Genomic DNA, 24,134 nt, shown 5'->3' with positions numbered 1-24,134 from the left:
CTAGAAATATGCAGATTTGTGAGGTTATGTAAATGCCATGATATGTATCAACTGCCTCCGTAGCCACACAAAGGTCCCGGGTTTGATTTCCGGGCCGAGAGAAATATTTGTATGGTCTACATTTATTTATTTCCTAAGGGTTGGTAATTTGTGGTTATCCACCTGTACGTGTGTCCATGGCACCCGCGATACACGCTTTCGCTAATGCGGAGCTGTGAGTATGTGCGTTATTTATTTAATATCTATGTAATTATAGAATTATAAGCTAAGTTTCAGAGGCGAACACAGATTTAGTATAATTATTAGGGATGTAGATCTCTTTTCTACAATATTCTTTTGCCTCTGATCTTTTTTTCCTCTCTTCTTGGCTTCTCGCGATAAGCGTGTCAGCCTGTTTACAAAGTGTTTGTTTCAAGATGGAGTTTGTTTGCCTCTGAAATTTGCTTTTATTATTTTTTTATTTACATAGATACACATTGAAACAAAACTTAATGCTATCAAACTACAAACGGAACCTTTTTGCAATTTGTTACAATCCGCAGAATTCAGATGACGAAATTATGAACTAATGCATAAAATAAGCGAGCAAACGCCCAATTTCTAAATGAGTCTGTTTAGGTCAGTCCGGTAAATAACAAAAAAGGCCTTCTCCCTGCAAAGGAAGACGTGGTTTTATTAATATGTTGAGGGAACATTGAGCTAACTCTTAGGACCAAAATGTGCTGTAAAAATGGTTTTCTGTAAATAACGCGAAAACAACAAAACTGTGTAGGACAAAATTCTTTAACATTTGTGTGGTAAAGTCTGGCTAACGAAAGACGAGGCTGGAAAAACGCGGGAAAATTGAAAAAAATCGTATGGTATCACGGATGCAGAAGGAAAAAAATAATTTTGATACTAGCACAAAAGGAATAATATTATTTTACTAATTGATCTGTCAATATAGGTGTTCATAATTTGGAGGCCTATATCCAAAGTCTCTGTAATGACATAAGAATAAAAGTACCTAAAATATTAAATGGCCAACTCTATCCATTTTTATTTACGTACTGTAACTTCGGTAGTTAGTGTAGTTCGGTAGCTATAAAGATAAAGAAAGATATTATACAAGGTGGCCGCGATAGTGACGCCAAAAAAAAATTAGGTGTCTCACTCACCCCTCTGTGTGTTCCGCGATTTTTCGTAGCTTTCTGGTTACGATTTTTTAAAGAATTTTTGCAAATTATTTACCGGATTTTTTTCGGGTTTTTTGTTTTGCAACTCAAGCTATACAAATTGTACTTTAATGCACAAAATTATTCGCTTTCTAGCATCAACGGAAGGCATGAAAGTTTTGACCTAAAGTATAAAATTCGCGTTTGAGCGACTTGAATTTTCAACTTCAAGTTAAAAATCTAAACGGCCAATTCCATAGTTCCTAGGTTACTTTGAAAACTACACTAGACTCTAAGCTTTCATATTAATACAAAAAAAGTAGTACTTAATAAGCCATTATTCGCTGAAATCAGCCTTCAAAAACACTAAGGAAGAAAATCTTAAGATAGCAATTTGATTAGAAAAAATAAATTATTGCATATTTTATCATTCTCAGTACTAATGATAGAAAGTGACATAAACTAACAAAAAATAATTGTAGATAAGTAACCTATCATTTGGACATTTTAAATTTTAATAGGATACTGTAAGATACAGGTGTAATATACAGGATGGTAGAGATTCGCTCGGCTAGCTGGTGCCCCCTTACTACGTCCAGGAATCAAACGACGAAATTTGGTGAAGAAGACTTGGTTTATTGTACAACATCTTACAATACAAGGGTGTCCAATAAAAGGGATTCGTCCCGTTAGATGCAAGCGCGGCGCAGAGTCCGCGACGAGATTGCAAAATGACACTCACTCAGAGGTGTTTTCGTAACCTGTCCCGAAAGATGGGCGCGAGTTCGTGATGCTCCCGCTTAAACGTGAGGAATCCGTAGAAATGCAATCGTTGAACGATGAATTTCATAAAAAATACTGGTGACACGGAAAATCTTAACACCGCGATTCAGAAATTGCGTTTTATCGAATCCATCCGGATCAATTTAAGTTGTTGGGCAATTAAAAACTTGAATTTTGTATTTTTCCATATATTTTGACGTAACGACTCATCTTCTGTGTATGTCAGTGAATAACAACGCAGAAGCAAAGAAAAAAACTTGTTCTTTATTTTAAGTTTGCTTTATTCCCTTTTCCCATTTACGTGCTAAGTTTCATCTCCATTGCCCTTAATATATCACAATCTTATATAACACACAAATCAGTTATCGCCAACTAACTGTCAAATTCAAAACGTCCATTGTTTAGTTAGTACAATTTGTTTCATTTTGTCAGTGAAAGTGTTGATGGCGTTGTACAAATCAATTATCGCCAACAGTCAAATTCGAAAATTTTTACTTAAACAACTCTTTATTGATCTAACAATAATATGGGCATTTCTACGTGTATGGAAACTAAAAATTCTGCGTTTTTCATTATTGAAATGGGACAGTTTGTTGACTTTAGTTAAAATTATTTAAATTTACATACAGTGGCATGGTTGGCGTTTATGCAGTGTTGTTCGTAACCACGATAACTGATGGTTCATTTGTCGTCTCTCTAAATCACACTGTTAATATTTATTCCGTCATTGGTATATTGATGATACGAGCCTTATAAGTAACATATTATGGACGTTGGAGGTACTCTAATTTTATTTGTACTCGACTGGGTTGAACGTTTATGAATACAGAAATTATCCAATTCGGCCGGTTATTTCACACTTCATTTTCTTCACTGCGAGTTCACTTGTTATAGAGTTGTAAACTAATGCGTCACATTCAGCTACAGCCGTAATGTCTAATGGAACATAATATATGCACGTAATTTTAAGTCTGTAATTATATCCATTAACAACTTGTTTTTCAGCTTTGGTTATTTTACAATCATCGTAACGAAATCGATCGACTGCAGATTCGGGCTTATGAGCCGCTACTGCTGCTTTAGCAGCACGAACGACATCTGGATCATCAGTCTTCACTGTGTTGAATCCGCCTTTCATCTGAAATGAAACATGATACATCATAACCCAATATATCCTTATCACTTTTAGTTAAACTTTAAAGTAGTCGAGGTTTTCGAGGACTCTCAGAATGGTACGCTTGAATAAAAAATATAATATTTGTCATTGGACAGGGTAATAAAAATGGGATGAGCACTGATGCTCAAGTATACCGCTCTGACCTGATTCCATAACACAGATTTTAAAATTTTGGTGGTTATTTACTAATTATCAGTTACAGGTATCTTACTACAGTATGAATTATTTTTATTGTTCCGATATTTCACTATACGTTCCATGGACACGGGTGGAACTACATAATCACTTACTGACTCCGTAATGCCCCAGTTTATGAATATGTGCGTTGTCTTGTACAATTAACAGTACGAAACACGTAATTGGTAACATATGATATGGAACACGTAACACTAATCATGTATTCGAGTTGGTTATGAACCGGTTCAGTGAGTGAAATAAGGGAATTAATTTTCCGTTGGCAGTCGAAGAACTTTGCACGTAAAAGTGTACCTCTTAAGATGAGCACCGAAGAAGAAGCGGGAAACACTATTTTGCTAGATCAAATGATTTAGGTACATTTGATCAAGCTGAAATAAACGTCTAAAAATAATTATTTATGAATAAAGTATCTAACTTTGTACATAATCTTTATATGGATATTTCTCTTTAAGTACGTACTGTAGAGACTGAAGCCACATAATTATTAAATTCACGTTAATGCAAAAATTTGCAAATTAGCCAGCCCACTGCCCCGTTACTTGCCATCGGGCGCTTGTCGACGTCGCACAGTGATCAAAAATCACAATTTAAGAGGACGAAAAACCCACACATTTTTCGTTTTATTTGACTTGAAATTTGTTTAATAAATGCGGTTACAATACAAATATATGGATCCAATTCTTTTTTTATTAATATTCACAAAATTATTACTTTTTGCCAACTTCACATTAGCTTTCAATTTGAGGTGTGTCAATAAGTCTAAAACTTCTAAAACTATTTTTTTCTTTTCTAAAACTATTTCTATTTAAAATTCGAAAAGAAAACGAGTTTTGTGAGAAAAAAAAAATGAGAAACAAAATAAAAACAGAACAGATCGAAAAATTAACTTTGCGTAATGTTCATTGGAGATATATTGAAAAGTGGTTCGTAAGCACCCAGTAACATTAATAGCGAATCTGAATCCTATTTACTATGCAAAAACATTTAAATTCCTCAGAATTATACAACCATCTAATAAGACCAAAGGCAATAAGGCAACATTTAAATTAAAACATAAAAGCTGAATAAATAGAGCGTATTTTGCCATGACATCGGTCTCTGTCTGCGTTCTCCACGCAGTATGAGCGCGATGATATTCGTGTCGAATAAACGCGCCCTAAACTGCTTACAACAATCTCAAATTTTTCGTATCCTAATGTATTACAGATATACAAAAGTAAAGTCATTTTTCTTACACAAGTGGCGAATCCAACGAGGAATATCAACTGGACACAAAGAAGAGTAGCTCGCACCATGGTTGCTTGCAACATATGAATGTATAATACTTATTACCTTTTTATATTCTCGCAGTTGTAACTGTGATCAATTGATACTCTTATGCTGGGCAATTAAACAAGCGAAACAAATAGCATAAATTGCAGTTTATTAAGGTTACTTAACTTCGTATTTACACTAACTTTTGTACGTGATTGCGTTCGCACAAAAAAAAAATGTTTGACTCTCCTAAGTGTTGGTGTAATTTGTGGTTCTACCTATGTGTGTCCATAGCACCCACGATACAGTATAAGTAAGCTAAAATGCACACAGTCAAGTGTATAACTGTTATAACTGTATAATGGTCAGCTCAGTGGGATTGTGTGAGCACGAGAATTGTGGAGCGTGACTTCGGGTTTGTCCCGATGCTGCGTGCGTTTATAATCAAGGAAAAAGAAGGGCGCCTTACACACAACTAAGTTTCAAATGGAAATAACCAGATGCTTTATTTATGTTAAGCTATATTTTAAGAGTCGTTATTTTACTAAGCATTATGCGTTACAAGCATTGACCTACCAATTACAAGATAATACTTTTAGTTTTTAACCGACTGTAAAAAAAGGGAGGAGGGTATAGGTTCGGCTATATGTATGTTTTCCGATATTTCTGTCAATTGTGGACCGATTTTGAAAATTGTTTTTTTTTTGTTTGAAAAGGCGGTGGTCCCATTGTCACCAAGTTAGAATGTGATGAGGGAATTCCATGACAATCGAAGGAAATACTCAAATTTCCACGTGTTATATTCGTTTGTCAAAATTACCGGTAGTTACTTAGTTAACGTATCAGAACTTAGCATTTGCCGCTGGAAATGTTCTCTTACTGGAGGGCATGGTTATCAATAAAAAACGTGCTGAAAAAATGACTGATGCAGATGATAAAAAAGCCAAAGCCAAATTAATCATGACAATTGATTCCAGTCTTTATGTCCACATAAAAGAAAAGAATACTGCTCAGGATGTGTGGAAACGTCTGAAATTACTTTTTGATGACCGGCGATTTAAAAAAAATCAGCTTATTGCGGCATTTAATTTCAATTCGGCTGGAAGAAAGTGAATCTATGACGAAATATGTAACCGAGACTGTGGATACAGCTCAGAAATTACAAGGGACAGCATTTCAGATTATTGATGAATGGGTTGTAAAAACAGTAAAAACGGACGCCATTAAAGCGAAATTACTTGACATGAGTTCGGAGTTGGTAGCACTGGAATGGAAAGTGCTTTTTTGTCTAAAGGTTGGAAAAGCAACAAAAAATATGGCAACACTGATAAAACTTCAAAGTTGAAAACACCATCTTTAAAACCTGTAAAAACAATTCGATGTTACAAATCGTTACTGCGCGTGCAAAACCGCGGAAGAGCAGTTGGTAAATACCGCGTAACAACAAAAGGTACAAAATTGTACCTACCTACTGTTGTATTATGGTATCGCGCCAAAAGATCTCACAGATTAGAATTAGCCTCTAAGAAACCTCATTTTTGGCATCGAAACAATACCGCGAAACAGTAGCACTGCTGAAATTGTACCAAATACCAAATTAATGAAGAAGTTATAACACGATCTCTGCACGAAACCTATGACTCCCTAGTCGTTTCCTAGTAGTTCTCCTGAACTAAGAGATCAAATTCATCAAGACGAAGTAATGTTAAAATTTATTATTTGAAAGTTAATGATAAAAAGGAAAAAAAATGGAGACAGTCGGGCATCGGTATGAATATACCACGACAAGTCGGAGTCAGCTCAAAGGAATTCCGTTTTATGGAGAATAGACACGCCTGCGTTTTGGTAGCGTTAATTTTGACAAGATTGGCATCGCCCCAATCGGAGACTGCCTGGAGTGTCAAATCAAAACGGCTAACCATGGACTCTCGACAAGACTGGATTACCTCTCCATTGACCCTTGAATTGGTCAAGTAACTATCTATCTACAACTATGCTGTCATCAGCGACGCAAATGTACCTGGAATTAACATATCATTGATATACAGCAGATAGAGAGTTGCAGACAGTACGGACCCTGAGGAACTCTCTATCTATCGCCGTATGTTCGGAAGAGTAGCCTTCTAAGACCACTCGAATCGAACGTTCACTCAAGAAATCCGAGATCCAATTACAAATTCAGTGGGAACCCCATAAGAGGGAAGCTTAATTAAAAGGCTTGCGTGCCAGATCCTGTCAAAGGCTTTAGAAATGTCTAAAGACACTGCAAGCGCCTCGCCTTGCTTTTCTATAGCCTCGCTCCATTTGTGACAGGCATACACAAGAAAATCCCTAGATCGCCCTCGTGGGAATCCGTACTGGCGATCTCTAAGGAGGTCGTTGTTTTCAGGGTACGACAGGAGACGGTTGTGGAGTATACGTTCCATAGTCTTGCAGAATATGGAAGTGACTGAGATAGGTCTATAGCTGACAGGGTCAGCTCTGCTTCCCTTTTTCGGTACAGGTTGCACGTTTACAAGCTTCCACGACCTGGGAACTACACCAGTCTCTAGTGAGAGGCGGTACAAGCGTGTGAGAACAGGAGACTACTCAGGCGCACAGTTACGCAGGACTATTGCTGGAATTCCATCTGGCTATTCACGTCTAGATTTCGCAGTGTTCTAAGTACCTCTTTTTGGCATATGCGAACTGGCAACACAGGGCAGCCAGCCTGAGATAAAGTAGGTGATAGGGTCAAACGCGAGCTCTCTGCAAAAAGTGAGGCAATAAGATTCGCCTTCTCTTCCGCAGTATGAGCCAGCAAGCCATCCGGCCTCAGCAGAGGTGGCAAAAGTGAGCGACAAAAGTTAGATTCGACCGCTTTGGCCGGGGACCAAAAGGATTTGCTGCCTGCTGGATAAGAGGCAAGCTTGGCCTCCATGTGGCGCACGTGGTGGAACTTAGCCCTACGTAACACACTTTTGCATTTCTTGACGGCCTTATTAAAAGCTTTCTTTAAATTCTGAGTACTCGGAGCTTTGCGTAGTCGAGCATACCCAAACGCAAAACCTCGACTACAGCATCAGCACAGCTCGACGAGTCTCCTGAAATAAAGCACGCCTCTCAGGGGTATGACGCAAAGTCATGTACGTCAACTGTGTATTATAAGTCTTAGACTATGGAAAATATCTTTTTCCGACCTCTAAGATTATAGTGGGTAATATCATAATAAAAAAAATAGGGTGGCGTGGCTACAGAGCAAGACACTACCTTTTAATTCTATTTGTGGAAGACATTTAGCAAGGTTAAGCTGCTGTGATTTTCAGAGAACTTATGAGACTGTTTTTTTTTTGTTATTCTTAATTATTATTTTCAAACTTTAAAATTTAATAACATTTTAATCACGAGAGCTTACCTTCGTTTTGACTTACTTATAAAAAGATTTCTATATAACTTGACTACGCACAGTTACAATTTATTGTTTATCTGATAATACTTTTTTGGTCTAAGAAGATGTTAGTTTTAGAACTTTTTTTGTTGATTTATTATTATTATGACCCTGTATTGTCCCAGAGAAGGGCAAAAGCCTCCTTAAATCTCCTCCTTTAATAAAATGTTTCATTGCAATCCCGCGCACCTACTAACAGTATTACTACTTTTTTTGTAATTTGTTACTACAAGACCGCGTTAGTGACTTTATCCGGAATCTAAACAAGTTATGGGTAAACTTACGTTATTTTTCTACAAAGTGAACCGCAAAGAAGTAACTACAGAGTTCAGTCGATAAAATATGGTTCAATGGCTAAGATATTAAGTTTTTTTAATTCCTGCATTTACAAAGTACTCTTCAGCGGTATTGCACGTGCATTAACGATTAATGTAAGCAACTTGGACATTATAAAAATCAGTGCAACTATAACAAAGACAAAGTAAGCGCAGTGTTCAGTTAATTTTTCTTGAACTCAACATAAATAATACGGATTGGTATATAGATTCCAGAGCCAGTGCACATATGATTACCGACGTGAAACTTTTAAAGAATGTTGAAAGATACCCGGACATGAAAACCATTGTAGTAGCTAATAAAATGCAAGTACCAGTGTTATTCTCTGGAAATACGCAAATAACGACAGTAATGGATGGTTCAGAGTTCAGTATAACTGTGAAAAATGTCTTGTGCGTTCCTAACCTCATTATAAACCTCCTATCAGTGAGCGAGTTGATTCGAAACGGAAATCAAGTTATTTTCGAACAAGAAGTGTGCAAAATAATAAATCACAATTATTCTCTTGTTGCAAAGGCATATCTAGTAAATGAGTGTACAGATTAGACATAAAACACGATTGTTTGTTAGCTTGTTCGACAGTAACAACGAGTTTGCTATGGCATACAAGATTAGGTCATATCAACAGTAAGGATCTGAACAACATGAAGAATGGCACTGTAGAGGAAGTGTCATTCCTGGACAAGGCTGAAATTGACAAATCCCATTGTGTCACTTGTTGTGAAGGGAAGCTAGCGAGACTGCACTGCACTCACACAGAGGTTTCAGATGTGACAGTGTGTTGGAGGTGGTACATGCGGATGTATGCGGTCCCATGGAAACAGTGTCGATAGGATTGTCAAAGTATTTTCTCCTTTTTGTAGACGACTAAAGCAGAATGGCCTTCGTATATTTCATGAAGTCGAAGACTAAAGCCATAGACTTTTTTAAGGGATTTAAGGCTTTAGTGGAGAAACAAACGAGCATTAAGGTTCTGAGAACAGATAAAGGCCCCATACACCGGAGCAGAACGGCCTTTGTGAACGGCTAAATAAAACGGTTGTGGAGAGAGCTCGCTGTCTTTTATTTGATGCCAATCTCGAGAAAAGTTTTTAGGCTGAAGCAGTCAATACTACAGTCTACGTATGAAATAGAACATTGGCATCAGGATTAGATAAAACACCTTACGAGCTCTGGACAGGAAGAAAGCCAGTTCTCAGCCACATTCGGGTATTCGGAAGTACAGCGATTGATCATGTTCCTAAAATAAACAGAACTAAATGGGACAAAACGGCAGAAAAATATATTCTTCTTGGACATGCAAAAAATACAAAGGGCTACAGATTATATAACCCAAAGGCGAAGAGCATTACTACCAGCAGGGACGTTATTATTATGGAAAATAATACAAATTCAGATATGACACACGCTATAATACAAGAGAGGGAAAGTAAAATTCCTAGAGTAGATGTTATGGTAGAAGAGTAAGAAAATGTACCAGATGACACACTCAATTCTAGTAATTCAGAAACCATAATAGATCCGGCAGACGTCACCTATGTATCAGATGATACTCTGAATTCTTCTAACTTAGATGAGTTTTGTGACACTATGTCTTACGAGGAGATCAGCAATGGTAATTCTACCTCAGCAAAGAGGGAAAGAAGACCACCGGCCATGTATGGGTACAGTAATATAATGTTTAACCGACAATACGGATATGTGTGAAGACAATTAACTTATGAGGAGGTGTTGAATGGTGGTGAATGAGATGAATTGAGCAAGACCATGAAGGAAGAGTTGCAGTCATTCTATGATAATAAAGCTTGGGAATTGGTACAAAAACTAAGTGACAGCAAAGTGGTTCGGTGCAAGTGGGTGTAAAAGAAAAAATCAAATAGTGACAATACAGATATAGGGCAAGATTGGTGGCAAAAGGTTTTATATAAAGAAAAGGAATTGACCATAAAGAAACATTTTTACTTGTCCTTAAATACTCAACGTTGAAATTATTGTTTGCTATTAATGTAAACCTAGATTTAAATAATATAACTCATTTGGATGTAACCACAGCTTTCCTGAATGGCCATCTCGATGAAACAGTTTATATGCAATTACTTCAGAATCTCACGTGTAAAAGTAATGAAAATAATGTATTAAAATTAAATAGAGCTCTCTATGGACTTAAACAGTCAGCAAGGCAGTGGTACAAACAGGTTGATGATTGTTTAGTAGAGCTAAATTACAAAAAATCTGTGTATGAACCATGTTTGTTTATAAAATCATCAGGTAGACAAAAAACCTTTGTACCCTTATTTGTTGATGATTTTTTGATTTTTTCAAACTGTAAAATAGAGGTAGATCACCTTAAAGGCCAGTTAAGTGCCAGATTCCAGTTACAAGACTTAGGACGATTGAGAAAATATTTGGGTATGAATGTCAAAATATATAGTAACACAATTTGTATTGATCAAGAGCAATTGATAGAAAGATTATTAAAAAAAATTAATATGGAAAATTGTAAAAATATAGATCCCACGGAGGTTAATTTAAAACTTGATAAAGGCGAAATTGTAGCTACTAATTATCCATACCAACAGCTGATAGGAAGTTCGGTATACCTTTCAGTTTTAACTAGACCTGATATATCATATTGTGCTAGCTATCTTAGTCAGTTTAATAATTGTAACACCGAAACACATTGGAAACATGCAAAACGAGTATTGAAATATTTAAGTTCTACAAAATCTTTTAGTCTGATGTACGTGAAAGATACTTGGATATATTTGGATTTGCAGCTGCTGATTGGGTCTCAGATGTAGTAGATAGAAGATCCTATATTGGATATTGTTTTCTATACTCTGGTTGCGTAATAGTCCATGAGAGTAGAAAACAGTAAACTGTTGCATTGTCCAGCACAGAGACTGAATATATGGCTATTTGTGAAGCCAGTAAAGAACCAATTTTCTTACAGAACATATAATTTTCCAACTGTTATATATAATGATAATCAAAGTGCACAGAAACTTTCTGAAAATTGTATGTATCACAGGAGAAATAAACGCATAGATGTAAGATTCCATTTTGTTAGAGAGGCAGTTGCTAACAAGTCCGTTAAAATTAAATACTTAAAAACATCAGACATGCCAGCTGATATTTTTACTAAAACTTTGCGTAAACAAATATTAGTAGTAAAATGAAGTTAGTCTTGTAAAACATTGTAAATTCATGCAAAAAATAGCCATAATAAAATTAAGTTAGTCTTGTAAAACACTGTTTTATAGTAACTTTTGTTTTTGTATTATTTTGTTAAGTGGTGGTATTGGTAATAAAGAAGTAACAAAATAATATTAATAAGTGAATGGCAACGCCATCTAGTATAGTATTGCGGTAACCGTAATTTCAATAAAACTTGGTAATTATGTATAATTCCACGTACTTTTGAGGTCGGATTTTTAGTACTCTGTACTGAGATTATTCATTATTTGTTCATCTTGTGCAAATTTTTTCGTCATACTCTTTACTAATCCACGTAAGCTACGAAAGAGCAGCGATAATTTATTAGAGCGCTCATTTACGAGGTAACAACCCCAACCCTAACGACACAATAGCCGGTGATAGCGGCTTATCTTTTTATTACAACGACAAAGTCTTGGTATTTTTAATTAATAATTTATTGGTTTCATAATATTATGAACAAAGAATAAAAAAAAATAGCTAACACGTCCCATTGCGTTTGGTCAAAGAGGCAGTTAACACTGAGAATACAGCTGATGATCTTTAAACAGCTAAATAGTTGTAATTTTTAAGTTCATTCTGTGTCATGTTCATAATGATCACGTCATTCGGGTATGCGGAGCGCGTCACCGCTATCAGCTGGTTTTGTTTACGTCGTCAGTTTTAAATTAATCAGTGTGTTAAAAGTCATTTTTGCGCGAAGATATTGTTATCAGTGTGTAGTGCAACATTTTTCCTATATTATTATACATTTCAATCAATTATAAATGCAGTAACAATATCATAAATAGCAAAACTAATTACTTATCGGCAGTACAAAATTAAAAGTTTAGATGGTGCGCGGTGATTTTTAGTGATAGTGACCTTGCTCGATCACTCGGCCGGTGCCTTTCACTTTTTGCCTGGTTAACGTAGTGCGTAGTGACCGGTTATTTCGCCAGTGTCTGTACGAACAGTGCGGCGTATTTGTTTTAGCTAAGGAACTGATCCGCTTGGGCGTTGCGGGTTCGAATCCTATCGGACCAAAGAAATTACTTATTTTGTGTTTTATTTATTTTTTAATACTATATTTAATTTTAAATTTATTTTCATTGAAATATGGTCAATGAAAGAAAATGTGTTGGTTGCAACAATATGATAGAAAATAGACAATATTTACGATGTACTCAATGTCTTCTTTACTATGACTTGCAATGCGCAGGGGTGTCAGAAAAACGTTATCTCAACAGTCTAACGGGTGAGCATAGACAGGCGTGGAAGTGCGTAATATGTGTAAGTATAGTACCCACACAGGACAATACCAATATATCGGTGCGGGGTGCGGGGTGTCACGTTGCGGTGACCCGCGGAGAGGCTGTGCCGAGTCCGCCGAGCCCGCGGGAGGACATTAGTTTGCGGGACGGGTCTCTGGATTCAAGATTGTGGCTCACAGGGATTGGTGTGGAGAAGTTTCTCTGAGTTCTCATAGAGGGGGTGCGTCTTTTCCGGCAAGAAATGACGGCGACTCGTACTCAGATGCGGGGCTCAATGACACGATGCAGTCCCTCACATCAAGACTTGGTGCCTGTGAGAGCCGCATTGATGGCCTCGCCGAACGAATGACGGTTTTGGAAACGAACGGCAAAGGTGGAGAAAGCGCTGAAACTGGTTCCCTCCAGTCCACGATCAACCAAAAGCAGGCAGAGCTCAGTGATCAGGACTAAGATCTCCTCTCTAACGACGTGGAAATTGCTTGTGTCCCAGAGGAAAAAGGGGAGAGCGTGACGCACATAGTCATGACCCTCGCCAGCAAACTGGGTGTGCGTTTGATGGAACAGGAGGTAGTGAGTGCGACGCGGGTGGACCGTGCGCCCAGGGAGGAGGCCGCTGGCGGCGAGCGCCCGTGCCCGAGATTCATCGTGGTGCGCCTGGCTCGGAGGGACATGAGCGACCAGCTGCTTCGCGAGGCGCGCGTCCGCCGTGGAGCCACCACCGAGGGTGAGGGACTGCCGGGCGTATCACGCCGTTTCTATGTCAACGAGCGGCTGACTCTTCCGCCGGGCGAGCCTGCTTGGCAAAGAACATAACTGGCGGTACGTCTGGACGCAGGACGGCAGGATATTCGCGCGACAGCGCCACAGCGGGGAACCAATGCGATACCGCCTGCGCACCGAAAACGACCTCACTCGTGTTTTCGACTCCGGAACCGTTGGTGCCTAGACGTAAACGAATAGCAATTAAACAAAACAATGTCAATGTCTGTATGGCGAACCAGGTTTTATATTCAATGTTATGTTTACAAATTTTTTTTTTATGCAAATAGGTATATTGTTTGTATTGACTTATTAATTTTTGTTTTATAGGTCCTACTGTCTATCTATCCTCTATATATTGCTTATTTATGTAAAACCAAAAATAAATTAATTTGTTTCCCGAAAACCATCAAAATTTATTTAGATTATGAGTTCTTCTGTATTGGCAAGCGTCATATGACTCTCCTAAGAGGTTTTTTACTAAACTGCAAGTATATCCAAATACTACATACTTTCATCCTAATATTTTTGTCAAACAAATATCTAACATTGGGTTTGGAATAGTATGATTACTATCATATCATATTATATAATATGTTATCTTATCTTTACACTTATCAAAGTGATACCTAAAGACATCAAAGATTTTTTATGTATTATCATGTTTCTTAATCAACATTTTTTATGACATACACTGCGACTTTTAAACCACAGATGCAAAAACGAAAACATAAAACAAACAGAAAAAACATAGACAGAAAGAAAGAAAGAACATTTTATTCAGTATTGTTAATTTTAAATTGTATTTACAAAATAAACAAAAATTACTTAAAACTAAAATTAAGATGCTGAATGGGCACCACTCAGTATATGCCGTGGCGGTTCTCAGCCATATATGTGTGTATATGTATGTGTATATATAATATATATATACATACATACATTTACATGCACCCACATACACATGTATATGCAGACATTATATTCAATATTATCCTATGTCTTACAACTCTAGTAAAAAGATTTTATAGTTTTTTTTTAAAAGACAAAGCATTTTTAGAGTTCCTGAGTGGAGGTGGTATATTATTCCAGCACTTCGTGGAAGCATGACGGAGACTGCCACGAAACACCGAAGTGTTGTGTCTGGGGCAAATTAAACGAGAAGCCGTTCTTATGTGGCGTTGGGAAAAATTTAGTTTGCCAAAAAGATATGAAGGATTACGTGTTTTAATTATTCCAAAAAGAAGGCAACTAAAATAAAGTGCACGACGAGATTTCATGTTCATTAGATTACTACGATTGAGATAGGGCGTAATATGGCAACGAGGAGGAATCACGAAACAGTAGCGGGCACACGCATTTTGGACTCGTTGTATCCTTATACATTCTTGTCTTAGAGACCCTTGTCTTAGTCCTAGCCAGCAAACGGTCGCCAATTACAGTGTCGGCGTAATTAAGCTTTGACAAAATTAGAGCCTCACACAGATGGATCCGCACATCTACACTAAAATATTGACATATTTGGTATAAAACCCTCAGTCTATAAAAACAGTTACTCATCCTCTAGTATATCCGTGACATGTTTTTCAAATCTTAGATCACTATCCATTACAACCCTCAAGTTACGCACCTCTGGTACCTTCTGAACCAAATTGCTCCCTAGTCTAATTTTTAGATCAAAACTATTGATTTGATGTTTTTGATTTTTCGTGCCCAGCACCATGAATTTCGACTTGTCAGGATTCAAAACCAAACATTACGGTCAGCCCAATTGCGTATTCGCTCCAAATCTGCATTGAGTATATTAACAGCCGTAGTGGTGTGATTGGGCTTAAAAGAAACATATAGCTGAAGATAATACATAAAAAATCTATGATGTCTTTAGGTATCACTTTGATAAGTGTAATGATAAGATAACATATTATATAATATGATATGATATGATAGTATGATTACTATCATATCATATTATATAAAAATAAATATATAAATATAAAGTTTTTAAGTTCGTGGTCAATTACAGGACCTACATATTCATTCTTTGCTGAAATTTTCGTCATAACATGTAAGGCGTTTGATAGGGTTCCCCGCGGACTGCTGATTTCTAAACTTTACTCATAGGGCATCGTAGGTCCAATGCTCAGTAGGTGCCAGTCATACTTCAGTGATTATTCTTTTATGTTGTGGTAAACGGTTACAAATCTAGCTCTTTAAAAATAACATCTGGAGTTCCGTAGGGATCCCATTTAGGCCCGATATTGTATAATATATTTATAAATGATATACCGATGATATTGAGTAACTCAATATCCGTTCTCTACGCCGACGATCTAAAGATTCTCTGAGAATATAATGTGCCGACGAATACAGTATTTTTCACAATTAAATAATTTAATTAATATAAAAGAAATTATTTTGTTAGCTTTTCCCTTTAGCAATAGCCTCACACCAAGTGAAAATAATTTGAGGCATAACTTAAATAGAACTTTACACAGCTTGACATTTCATTATAGTAAATTTCATTTTATGGATACTAATAATTTTATTAGTAAATATTTTTATTTGACTAAAGATAGGTATTATCTTACTAGTTATTTTAGGAGACAGATAGCAGAGTTGCTATCATATTATATTAATAATTCAGCCAAATCCTTGGCGACCAGACCGGCTGCTTCTATTGAGCAGTCCGTTGACATAGGTCAGTTTACTGACAATAATCATTCTGTTGAAAATAATTCAACTTCTAATTATTTAAATTAATTAATAAGACAACGGAGAGATACTCTTGCAACACAATGACAATAAAAAACCAACCTAAAACACACAGAAATAAAATAAATTGTATATTAAACCTGGTGCATCAAAATATTCAAGGCATGAAAGGCAAAGAGTTAGAAATAGAATTATTTATTAACTGTAATAATATTGATATTCTGTGTATTACTGAATACCACTTTCTATCAAAACATCAGTTCATGTTTAGCTTCAACAATCACCAGGTGGCTAGTTCGTTCAGCAGAGAAAAAGCTATTCATGGCGGCTCTTTGATTCTTATTAAAAATCATTTAAAATTTAAAGAACGTACAGATATTGTGAGCCTATCTATTGAGCGGACTATAGAGATATCCTGCGTAGAGCTTGAACGGCTTGTTATATTAAGCGTGTACAGACCCCCTCATTCATCTTACGAACTATTTGAAAAAAGATTAGATGAAGTTTTAGGCAAATTAAATAATCCAAATAAATATATTGCTGTTTGTGGTGACTTCAATGTTAACTTATTAGAAGATAGAATGTTATAATCTTGTGAATCTTTTCTTGGTGCCTACTAGAATAACTTCTACTACTGCCACTTGTTTAGACAATATTTATACTAACGCCGTACCTAGTAATAAATCTATTATAAATAAATTAACTTCTGATCACTGCGGTCAATTGGCCACTTTTAATATAACTGTTGACAAAATGCCAAAAAAGGATATCACATGTGTTCCGATAAATAATGGTCGACTTAAAGCTTATAGAAATAATGTAATGCTTAAACTAACTGAACTTCCGTACGTTAACGATCCCAATAAATTGTATAATTCAGTTTTCAACATAGTCAAAAGTGAACGTGATAACGTTTTTAGGTCCAAAATCATAACTATTAATAATTCATTGAAATTTAGTGATTGGGCGACTGTGGGAATTCACAAAAGTAGACAAAGACTATATGATCTTTACGATGAAAGGACTTATAACACTAGTAACAGTTTTAATGATTTTGTTAGGAAATATTCGAAAATGTTTAAACGTGTTTGTGTTGCAGCCAAAGCAATGTTTATAAATAATAAAATAAAAAGCAGCGCGAATGTAGTAAAAACGACTTGGAATATTATAAACAGCGAAACTGGAAGGGTCAAACCTCGTAACTTAGATTTTCAACTAAGATTTAATGACAAAATTGTAAACACAGACGCAGAAGTTACTAAAATATTTGAAAATTTTTTTACTGACATTCCAATTTTGACTACTAAGTCGTTAAATTCATCTCCCACCGCCGCTGAATCCTTACTGAAAGAAAATAATGCAGTTAGTATCACTAATTTAAGGTTCCGTCATGTATTTCCAAACGATATTGTTAAAGCCTTTAAGTCTATAAACATAAAAAATACAGCTGATCTTGATGGTCTTTCAGTCAGAGTTATTAGTTCTATAGTTGATTGTATTGCGCCTTATTTGGCCTGTGTCTTTAATAAATGTGTTGATGATGGTGTCTTTCCTGACCTCATGAAGCAAAGTAAAGTTATTCCACTTTTCAAATCTGGTAGTATTTCTGACCCCACCAATTTCAGACCTATATCAATACTACCAACTCTCAGTAAAATATTTGAAAAAATTATTCTAAATCAGACGTGTGCACATTTTTATAGTAATAACTTAATGTCTCCTAAACAATTTGGTTTCACTCGGGGTCGCTCTACAACCGATGCTGGTGTCGAGTTGATTAATCATATATTTGATGCATGGGAAGTTTCACATGATGCTATTGGTGTATTCTGTGACCTTTCCAAAGCTTTTGATTGTGTGCACCATGATACACTAGTCAGGAAACTTCGCCATTATGGTGTGGCGGGACGTGATCTCGACCTCCTTAAATCGTATTTGCGTGGTAGGGTACAGAGGGTCGATGTTAACGGTACGAGATCGTCAGGATCTGCAATTAGCATGGGTGTCCCTCAAGGTTCAATTCTAGGCCCATTTTTATTTTTAGTTTATATTAATGACTTACCTAGCCTTATGGAGAGTATAAAACGTGAGATAGTATTGTTTGCTGATGATACTTCCTTATTATTTAAAGTTAAAAGGCACCAATGTTCCTATGACGATGTGAACAATGCTATATCTAAAGTAATTGATTGGTTTGCTGTTAATAACCTACTTCTTAATGAGAAAAAAACAAATTGTGTGAAATTTACATTACCCAATGTTAGAGAGACGGTTACAAACATTGTAGTTAGAAATAAAAAATTGAATCTTGTGGATACAGTTGTATTTCTAGGTATAACGTTAGATGCTAAATTGCAATGGGGTCCCCATATAAGTAAGTTATCAAAACGGCTCGGCTCTGCAGTGTACGCGATTAAAAAAATAAGGAAACTTTCAGACGTCGAAACCGCTAGATTGGTTTACTTCAGTTACTTTCACAGTCTAATGACATACGGCATTTTGCTTTGGGGTAACGCCGCCGATATCAATAGAATCTTTGTCCTGCAGAAACGTGCAGTTAGGGCAATTTACAATCTGGGCCCCAAAGTATCTTTGAGAGATAAGTTTAAGGAAATTAACATTCTTACACTAGCCTCACAGTACATTTATGAAAATGTAATTTATGTTAAAAGGAATAGTAATTTATTTATGAAAAATAGTGACAGACATAACATTAATACGAGGAATAGAAATAAACTAGCTTTTCTTGATAGTCGTCTTCACAAAGTCAAAAAATCATTTAAGGGGCAATGTATACGCTTCTATAACAAGATTCCGGTTGATATACAAAATTTGTCTTTCACGAGGTTTAAAACTATAGTGAAACAAAAACTTTATACTAAAGGTTATTATACAACTTCTGCGTACTTGGATGACAAAAATCCGTGGTAGTAACCCGTTTAGCTCATGGAGGTAGTCTCGATCTCTGATGTTTCAAATAAAAATAAAAAAATATTGTAAATGCTATTTACAAAGAGCAACCCCTAGAGTTTCTTGCTCATTCTTCTCAGGGGAATCTGCCTTACGAATGAGCGGTAGAGTTTAACCATTGTGACGATTTCAAGTGTAATAATGCTTACCTATGAAATAAAGATTATTTTGAGTTTGAGTTTGAGTTTGCCCTCTCAGATGCCCTTAAAATGGTCATAGACAAAATATATTGCTGGTGTAAAGCGAATGCTATGGAGCTGAATGCAAGTAAGTGCTTTCAGATGTCCTTCACTCGTAACATAAAACAATTTGTTTACCGTTACCACGTGAATGGTATTACCTGCACTCAATACAATCAATTATTTTATTATACTAGACTTCAAACTTACCGTCATACTCCATATTGTTCAGTTGTACAGTTCTCAGGGCTTCCAGAACTTCACAGAACAGAACTGAGGTTTAGTATTACGTAATTCAAACAGTTTTAAGATTCCAGAGACAAAAATTATCTTGTACAATTGTTTTGTTCGAAGCATTTTAGAATATGGATTTATAGTCTGGCGTCCTCATTACGTAACACATACGAGAGGGTACAGAAACTTTATTTGTAGCCTGATCTATGCGGCTGGTGCGGCTAAAAGAATTCGATCTCATAAATCGAGACTGAAAATTTTTAAAATGATGTCGCTTGAAAACCGCAGATATCTTTTGGACCTTAGTTTCTTACACAAAATTTTAATCAACAAAATTGACTGCCCGCAATTGACAACAATGTTCAAATTTACAATTCGTGTTCCGTCATTGACAAATGAACAATTTACGATTGGTGCCTTTCTATCGCCACCATTTATAAAAACTAAACTAGGTCTAAACTCACCTGTCCACCATCTGTCCAGATTACACAATGAGCACAGTGCCACATTGGATATGTTCTCGGACTCGCTAACCGGCCTCTGTAGAGCAATAATTAGGATGTAAACATCTTATCTATAATTATTATTATCGAATTTAATGTTTGTTTTCTGTTTTTTTTTTGTATTTGTATTCGATTTCATAGCAAGTTGTGTTTCATGTGTTTGCAAGATGCATAGCTAGTGACAGGTGCACAGAAGCTACGTAAAGGCAGTGATAATTCATTAGAAAACTCGTTTAGGAGGTATCAACCCTAACAACACAATAGCCGGTGATAGTTACTTATCTTTCTTGCTAGAATAAAGCACACATTCTATCAAACACAATTTCAATTTCGTAAGGCGGCCATCTTAAATTCGTCATATCTTAACACTTTCGGTTCCTTGATTTGATTTGAGAGCCATGTGCCCATCTCCGATACTTGAGGGAACAGCCTCTGTCCCTCCTGATCCCCTTTCCGGCCCCTATTCCTGTAAATCATTTTAACGATCTCTATTCCTTTTGGGAGAACAATATCTAAATGTCTATATAAGGCAGTAGTAATCGAGCTACCCACATATAGTATGTTGCACGTTGCATACAGTTATACTATTGCGTATTTTAATTACTATCTGACTCGGTAATATGGAAAAAATGGAAATAATTCGTGAATGTTTGGCAGCAATACTTTAATTGACGGGGAAGGACAATATCGTCATTGCACCGTCAATGCTTCTACACCACGATGTTAAAACGTTGCACATCCCTGACGCACCGGGTTCGGGCCTGCCCCAACAGCATCCTGAGCATGATGGCGAACCGGCTTGTTGTCCCTACGTGAATCATTGTTCATGAGTGTAGTGTAGTTCAGTAGTGTAGGGTGTTTGTCTTCTCTGTTGTTTTTGTGTACATGTACTAACATTAGTATTTATCTGTTACTAACACTAAATGGGTCCGTGTTACCTTAATAAACGAAATTTTATTATTTTACTTATTTATCATTAATGGGGTCTCGTGGCAAACTACGACCTTAAACCCTCTCCTTACAGAAGATCCATAATTAGCAGTTATACTTATAATCTGTTGGTTATGATTATGTAACAGCTCAAAAATAAAAATAAATTTTGTCCAAAAATACAAATTATTTATCCGTTGTTGATCGCATACCACAGATCAACAAACTATGAAACAATTCATTAAAGGCAGAGAGCTAACAGTCCAGATAGACAGTCCAGTAGGTTCAGAATCGGCAAAAAAACTTAGTTTTAGAAGTTTATTCATTTATTTATTTAGGTTCATCAGTTATTATAACGTCGATACATGTACAATTAAAATTAGTAAGAGAGTTTAGCTAGATGCACAACTATTTAAAAATGAAACACAGTTTGTATTAAATTAAGCAGAATTTTCTTTTTCCTATCCATAAAAATTACAGTGTCACTCAGAGATTTAAATCGCAAAGATCCGATGGGCATTGCCACTACGCGCGTCACCTTCAGACATAACTTGACAAGTCTTATGTGCCTGTAATTTCACCAGCAACCTTACCCTTCAAAACCGGAACAAAGTTATGTTGACATTACTGCTTGGCGGCAGAAATAGGTAAGGTCGCTACTTCGTACTTCCCTGGACGAATTTCAGTAAGAGCTCTACTGCTACTTCTTAGGGCGCGTTCAAATTAGCCGCTATTAACCGCGTTGCAGCAGCGCTGCAGCTCGCGCGGCGACCGCGCGACGGCCGCGCGATTGTCACTTTTCATACAATTTCTAGAAGCGCTGCAACCGCGCGGCGGCCGCGCGGCAGTTGCGCTGCAGCCACGCTCGGTTGCATCACGGTTAGTGAGGTGTAAATGTTAATTTTTCAAATTAACTACGATGGACGAAAATCGAGTTGAAGAATTTATAGAATGAATGCAGAACAACACCTTGCAATATGGGATATCAGTTCCGCCAGTTATTCTAATCGACTGGAAAAAAAGGCATGGGAAAATTTATGTTTAAAATTTATTGACAATTTTGAAACTAAAACTACAAATGAAAAAAACATAGTAGGTTCTAAATAATTTTTAATATCTATATGTGAAGTGTATGCCCCAAGAACTCTGATTCCTCCCCCCCTCCCCCTTTTGGTTCTGAATACAAGTGTGAAGAATAGAGTTAAACAATCGTAAAAATCCCATAAAAACCCGTAAACAAAGCGAAAACTATTTACAAAATTTTTCGTAAATCGAGTTTTGTAACTATTTAATGGTAGTATTCATTTTGATTATTTTGACAAAATCAAGGTAACGAACGTATTCTAAAGGTGGCTACGACATTGTCGATCAACAACGAGAATTATAGACGTTTCGAGTTGTTTGGGAGTGCTCATTGAGAATGTGGCAATAATTTCTTAATCCAAGATGGCCGCCAAGAATGTTCAAAAATTTATTTTTGGTAATGGCATATATATCTGAATACATGATGACTGAGACAACTTTTCGCATTTCTAAATGCGAGATGGCGGGCACGATTTCTCAAATAATGGCAAGTTGGGTATAGTTTTCGACATATTTGAGGGTGCTCGTTATGAATATAGCACTTATTTTTAAATCCAAGACGGCGGACACGATTTATGAAAAAAACGCAATATGGGTATCCTTTCCGAGGTATTTGGGGTGCTCATTACGATTATAGCGCTTGTTTATAAATCCAAGATGGCGGACACGATTTTTCAAAAAAATGCAATATGGGTGTCCTTTTCGAGGTATTTGGGGATGCTCATTACGAATATGGCACTCATTTCTAAATCCAAGATGGCGGGCATGATTTTTCGAATAATGGCATGTTGGGTATCGTTTTCGAGATATTTGGGGATGCTCATTACGAATAATAGCACTTATTTCTAAATCCAAGATGGCGGACACGATATTTCAAAAAATGCAACATGGGTATCCTTTTCGAGGTATTTGGGGAAACTCATTACGAATATGACACTCATTTCTAGATCAAAGAAGGCGAGCACGATTTTTTGAATAATAGCAAGTTGGGTATCGTTTTCGAGGTATCTGGGGGCGCTCATTACGAATATAGCACTTATTTGTAAATCCAAGATGGCGGACACGATTTTTCAAAAAAATGCAATATGGTATCCTTTTCGAGGTATTTGGGGATGGTCAACAGGAATATGGCACACCTTTCTAAATCCAAGATGGCGGGCACGATTTTTCTAATAATGGCAAGTTGGGTATCGTTTTCGGGGTATTTGGGGGTGCTCATTACGAATATAGCACTTATTTGTAAATCTAAGATGGCGGACACGATTTAAAAAAATGCAATATGGGTATCCTTTGGATGCTCAATACGAATATATAACAATAATAATTACGCAAATTTAAGAAAGAATAGATCAAGAGTAGATCTGAAGTTGTTAACCGTAAAAGCTTAGTTAATATGAGATAATTACTATCGTGAAAAATTTTTCACTGATTCCCGAAAGATGCAACAATTAGATATATAACTGTAGATGTAGAGTATAGGTACAGAATGAAATGAATGAAATCGATACTTATTTCTGCATTTGGGTTAATTATTAACCAGTACTCAGGATGAATTGAAGTAATAGATGTTTTGTTTAGAATCCAGGTACAGAAGTTGGTGCTCGTGCCACATGAAACTACCACTGGGACATAAATGATCTTGGTGCTATTCCATGATAAAAATTAAGGTACATTAAAAAGTATAAATAAAAGTAAAGGTATTTTACTCACTCAAGTGGCGATTCCAATGAGGAATATCTGACTGAACACAAAAAAGAGTAGCTCGCACCATAGTTGCTTTCAAGATACGTAAATTTATCACTAAGTTTAGCCCCTTTTATATTCCACAGTAGTAACTGTGATCAATCGATACAGCTATGCTAGATAATTATAGTAGCGAAGCAAATAGTTTAAATTACAATGCATTAGGATTGTTAACTTAATTTTGTATTTACGCTAACTTTAGTCCGCGATAGTGTCTACTTAA

At 36.4% G+C, this 24,134-nt stretch overlaps 1 protein-coding gene across 1 annotated transcript; it reads right to left on the bottom strand.

The window, feature by feature from the left end:
- Nucleotides 1–2,402: 2,402 nt before the first annotated feature.
- On the bottom strand, nt 2,403–23,931 carry LOC113226799. The gene is made up of 3 exons (XM_026459553.1): nt 23,879–23,931; nt 20,117–20,192; nt 2,403–3,075 (listed from the first exon to the last, which is right to left on the bottom strand). Exons 2-3 carry the CDS (start codon nt 20,159–20,161, stop codon nt 2,770–2,772), a joined length of 351 nt encoding a protein of 116 aa, XP_026315338.1. The 5' UTR covers nt 20,162–20,192; nt 23,879–23,931; the 3' UTR covers nt 2,403–2,769.
- Between the last annotated feature and the right edge of the window lie 203 nt (nt 23,932–24,134).

Source organism: Hyposmocoma kahamanoa, unplaced genomic scaffold, assembly GCF_003589595.1.
Source record: "Hyposmocoma kahamanoa isolate Upper Pololo Valley unplaced genomic scaffold, ASM358959v1 202, whole genome shotgun sequence".
In the NCBI taxonomy this organism is placed as follows: domain Eukaryota; kingdom Metazoa; phylum Arthropoda; class Insecta; order Lepidoptera; family Cosmopterigidae; genus Hyposmocoma; species Hyposmocoma kahamanoa.
This window is presented reverse-complemented; position numbering and strand designations above follow the sequence as displayed.

Excerpts from the sequence above, each read along its gene's own strand:
- LOC113226799 (XM_026459553.1), bottom strand. The coding sequence starts at position 20,161 with ATGTGGCACTGTGCTCATTGTGTAATCTGGACAGATGGTGGACAG. Across the intron at positions 3,076-20,116 it reads TCTGGACAGATGGTGGACAG|ATGAAAGGCGGATTCAACAC; the intron begins GTGAGTTTAGAC and ends GTTTCATTTCAG.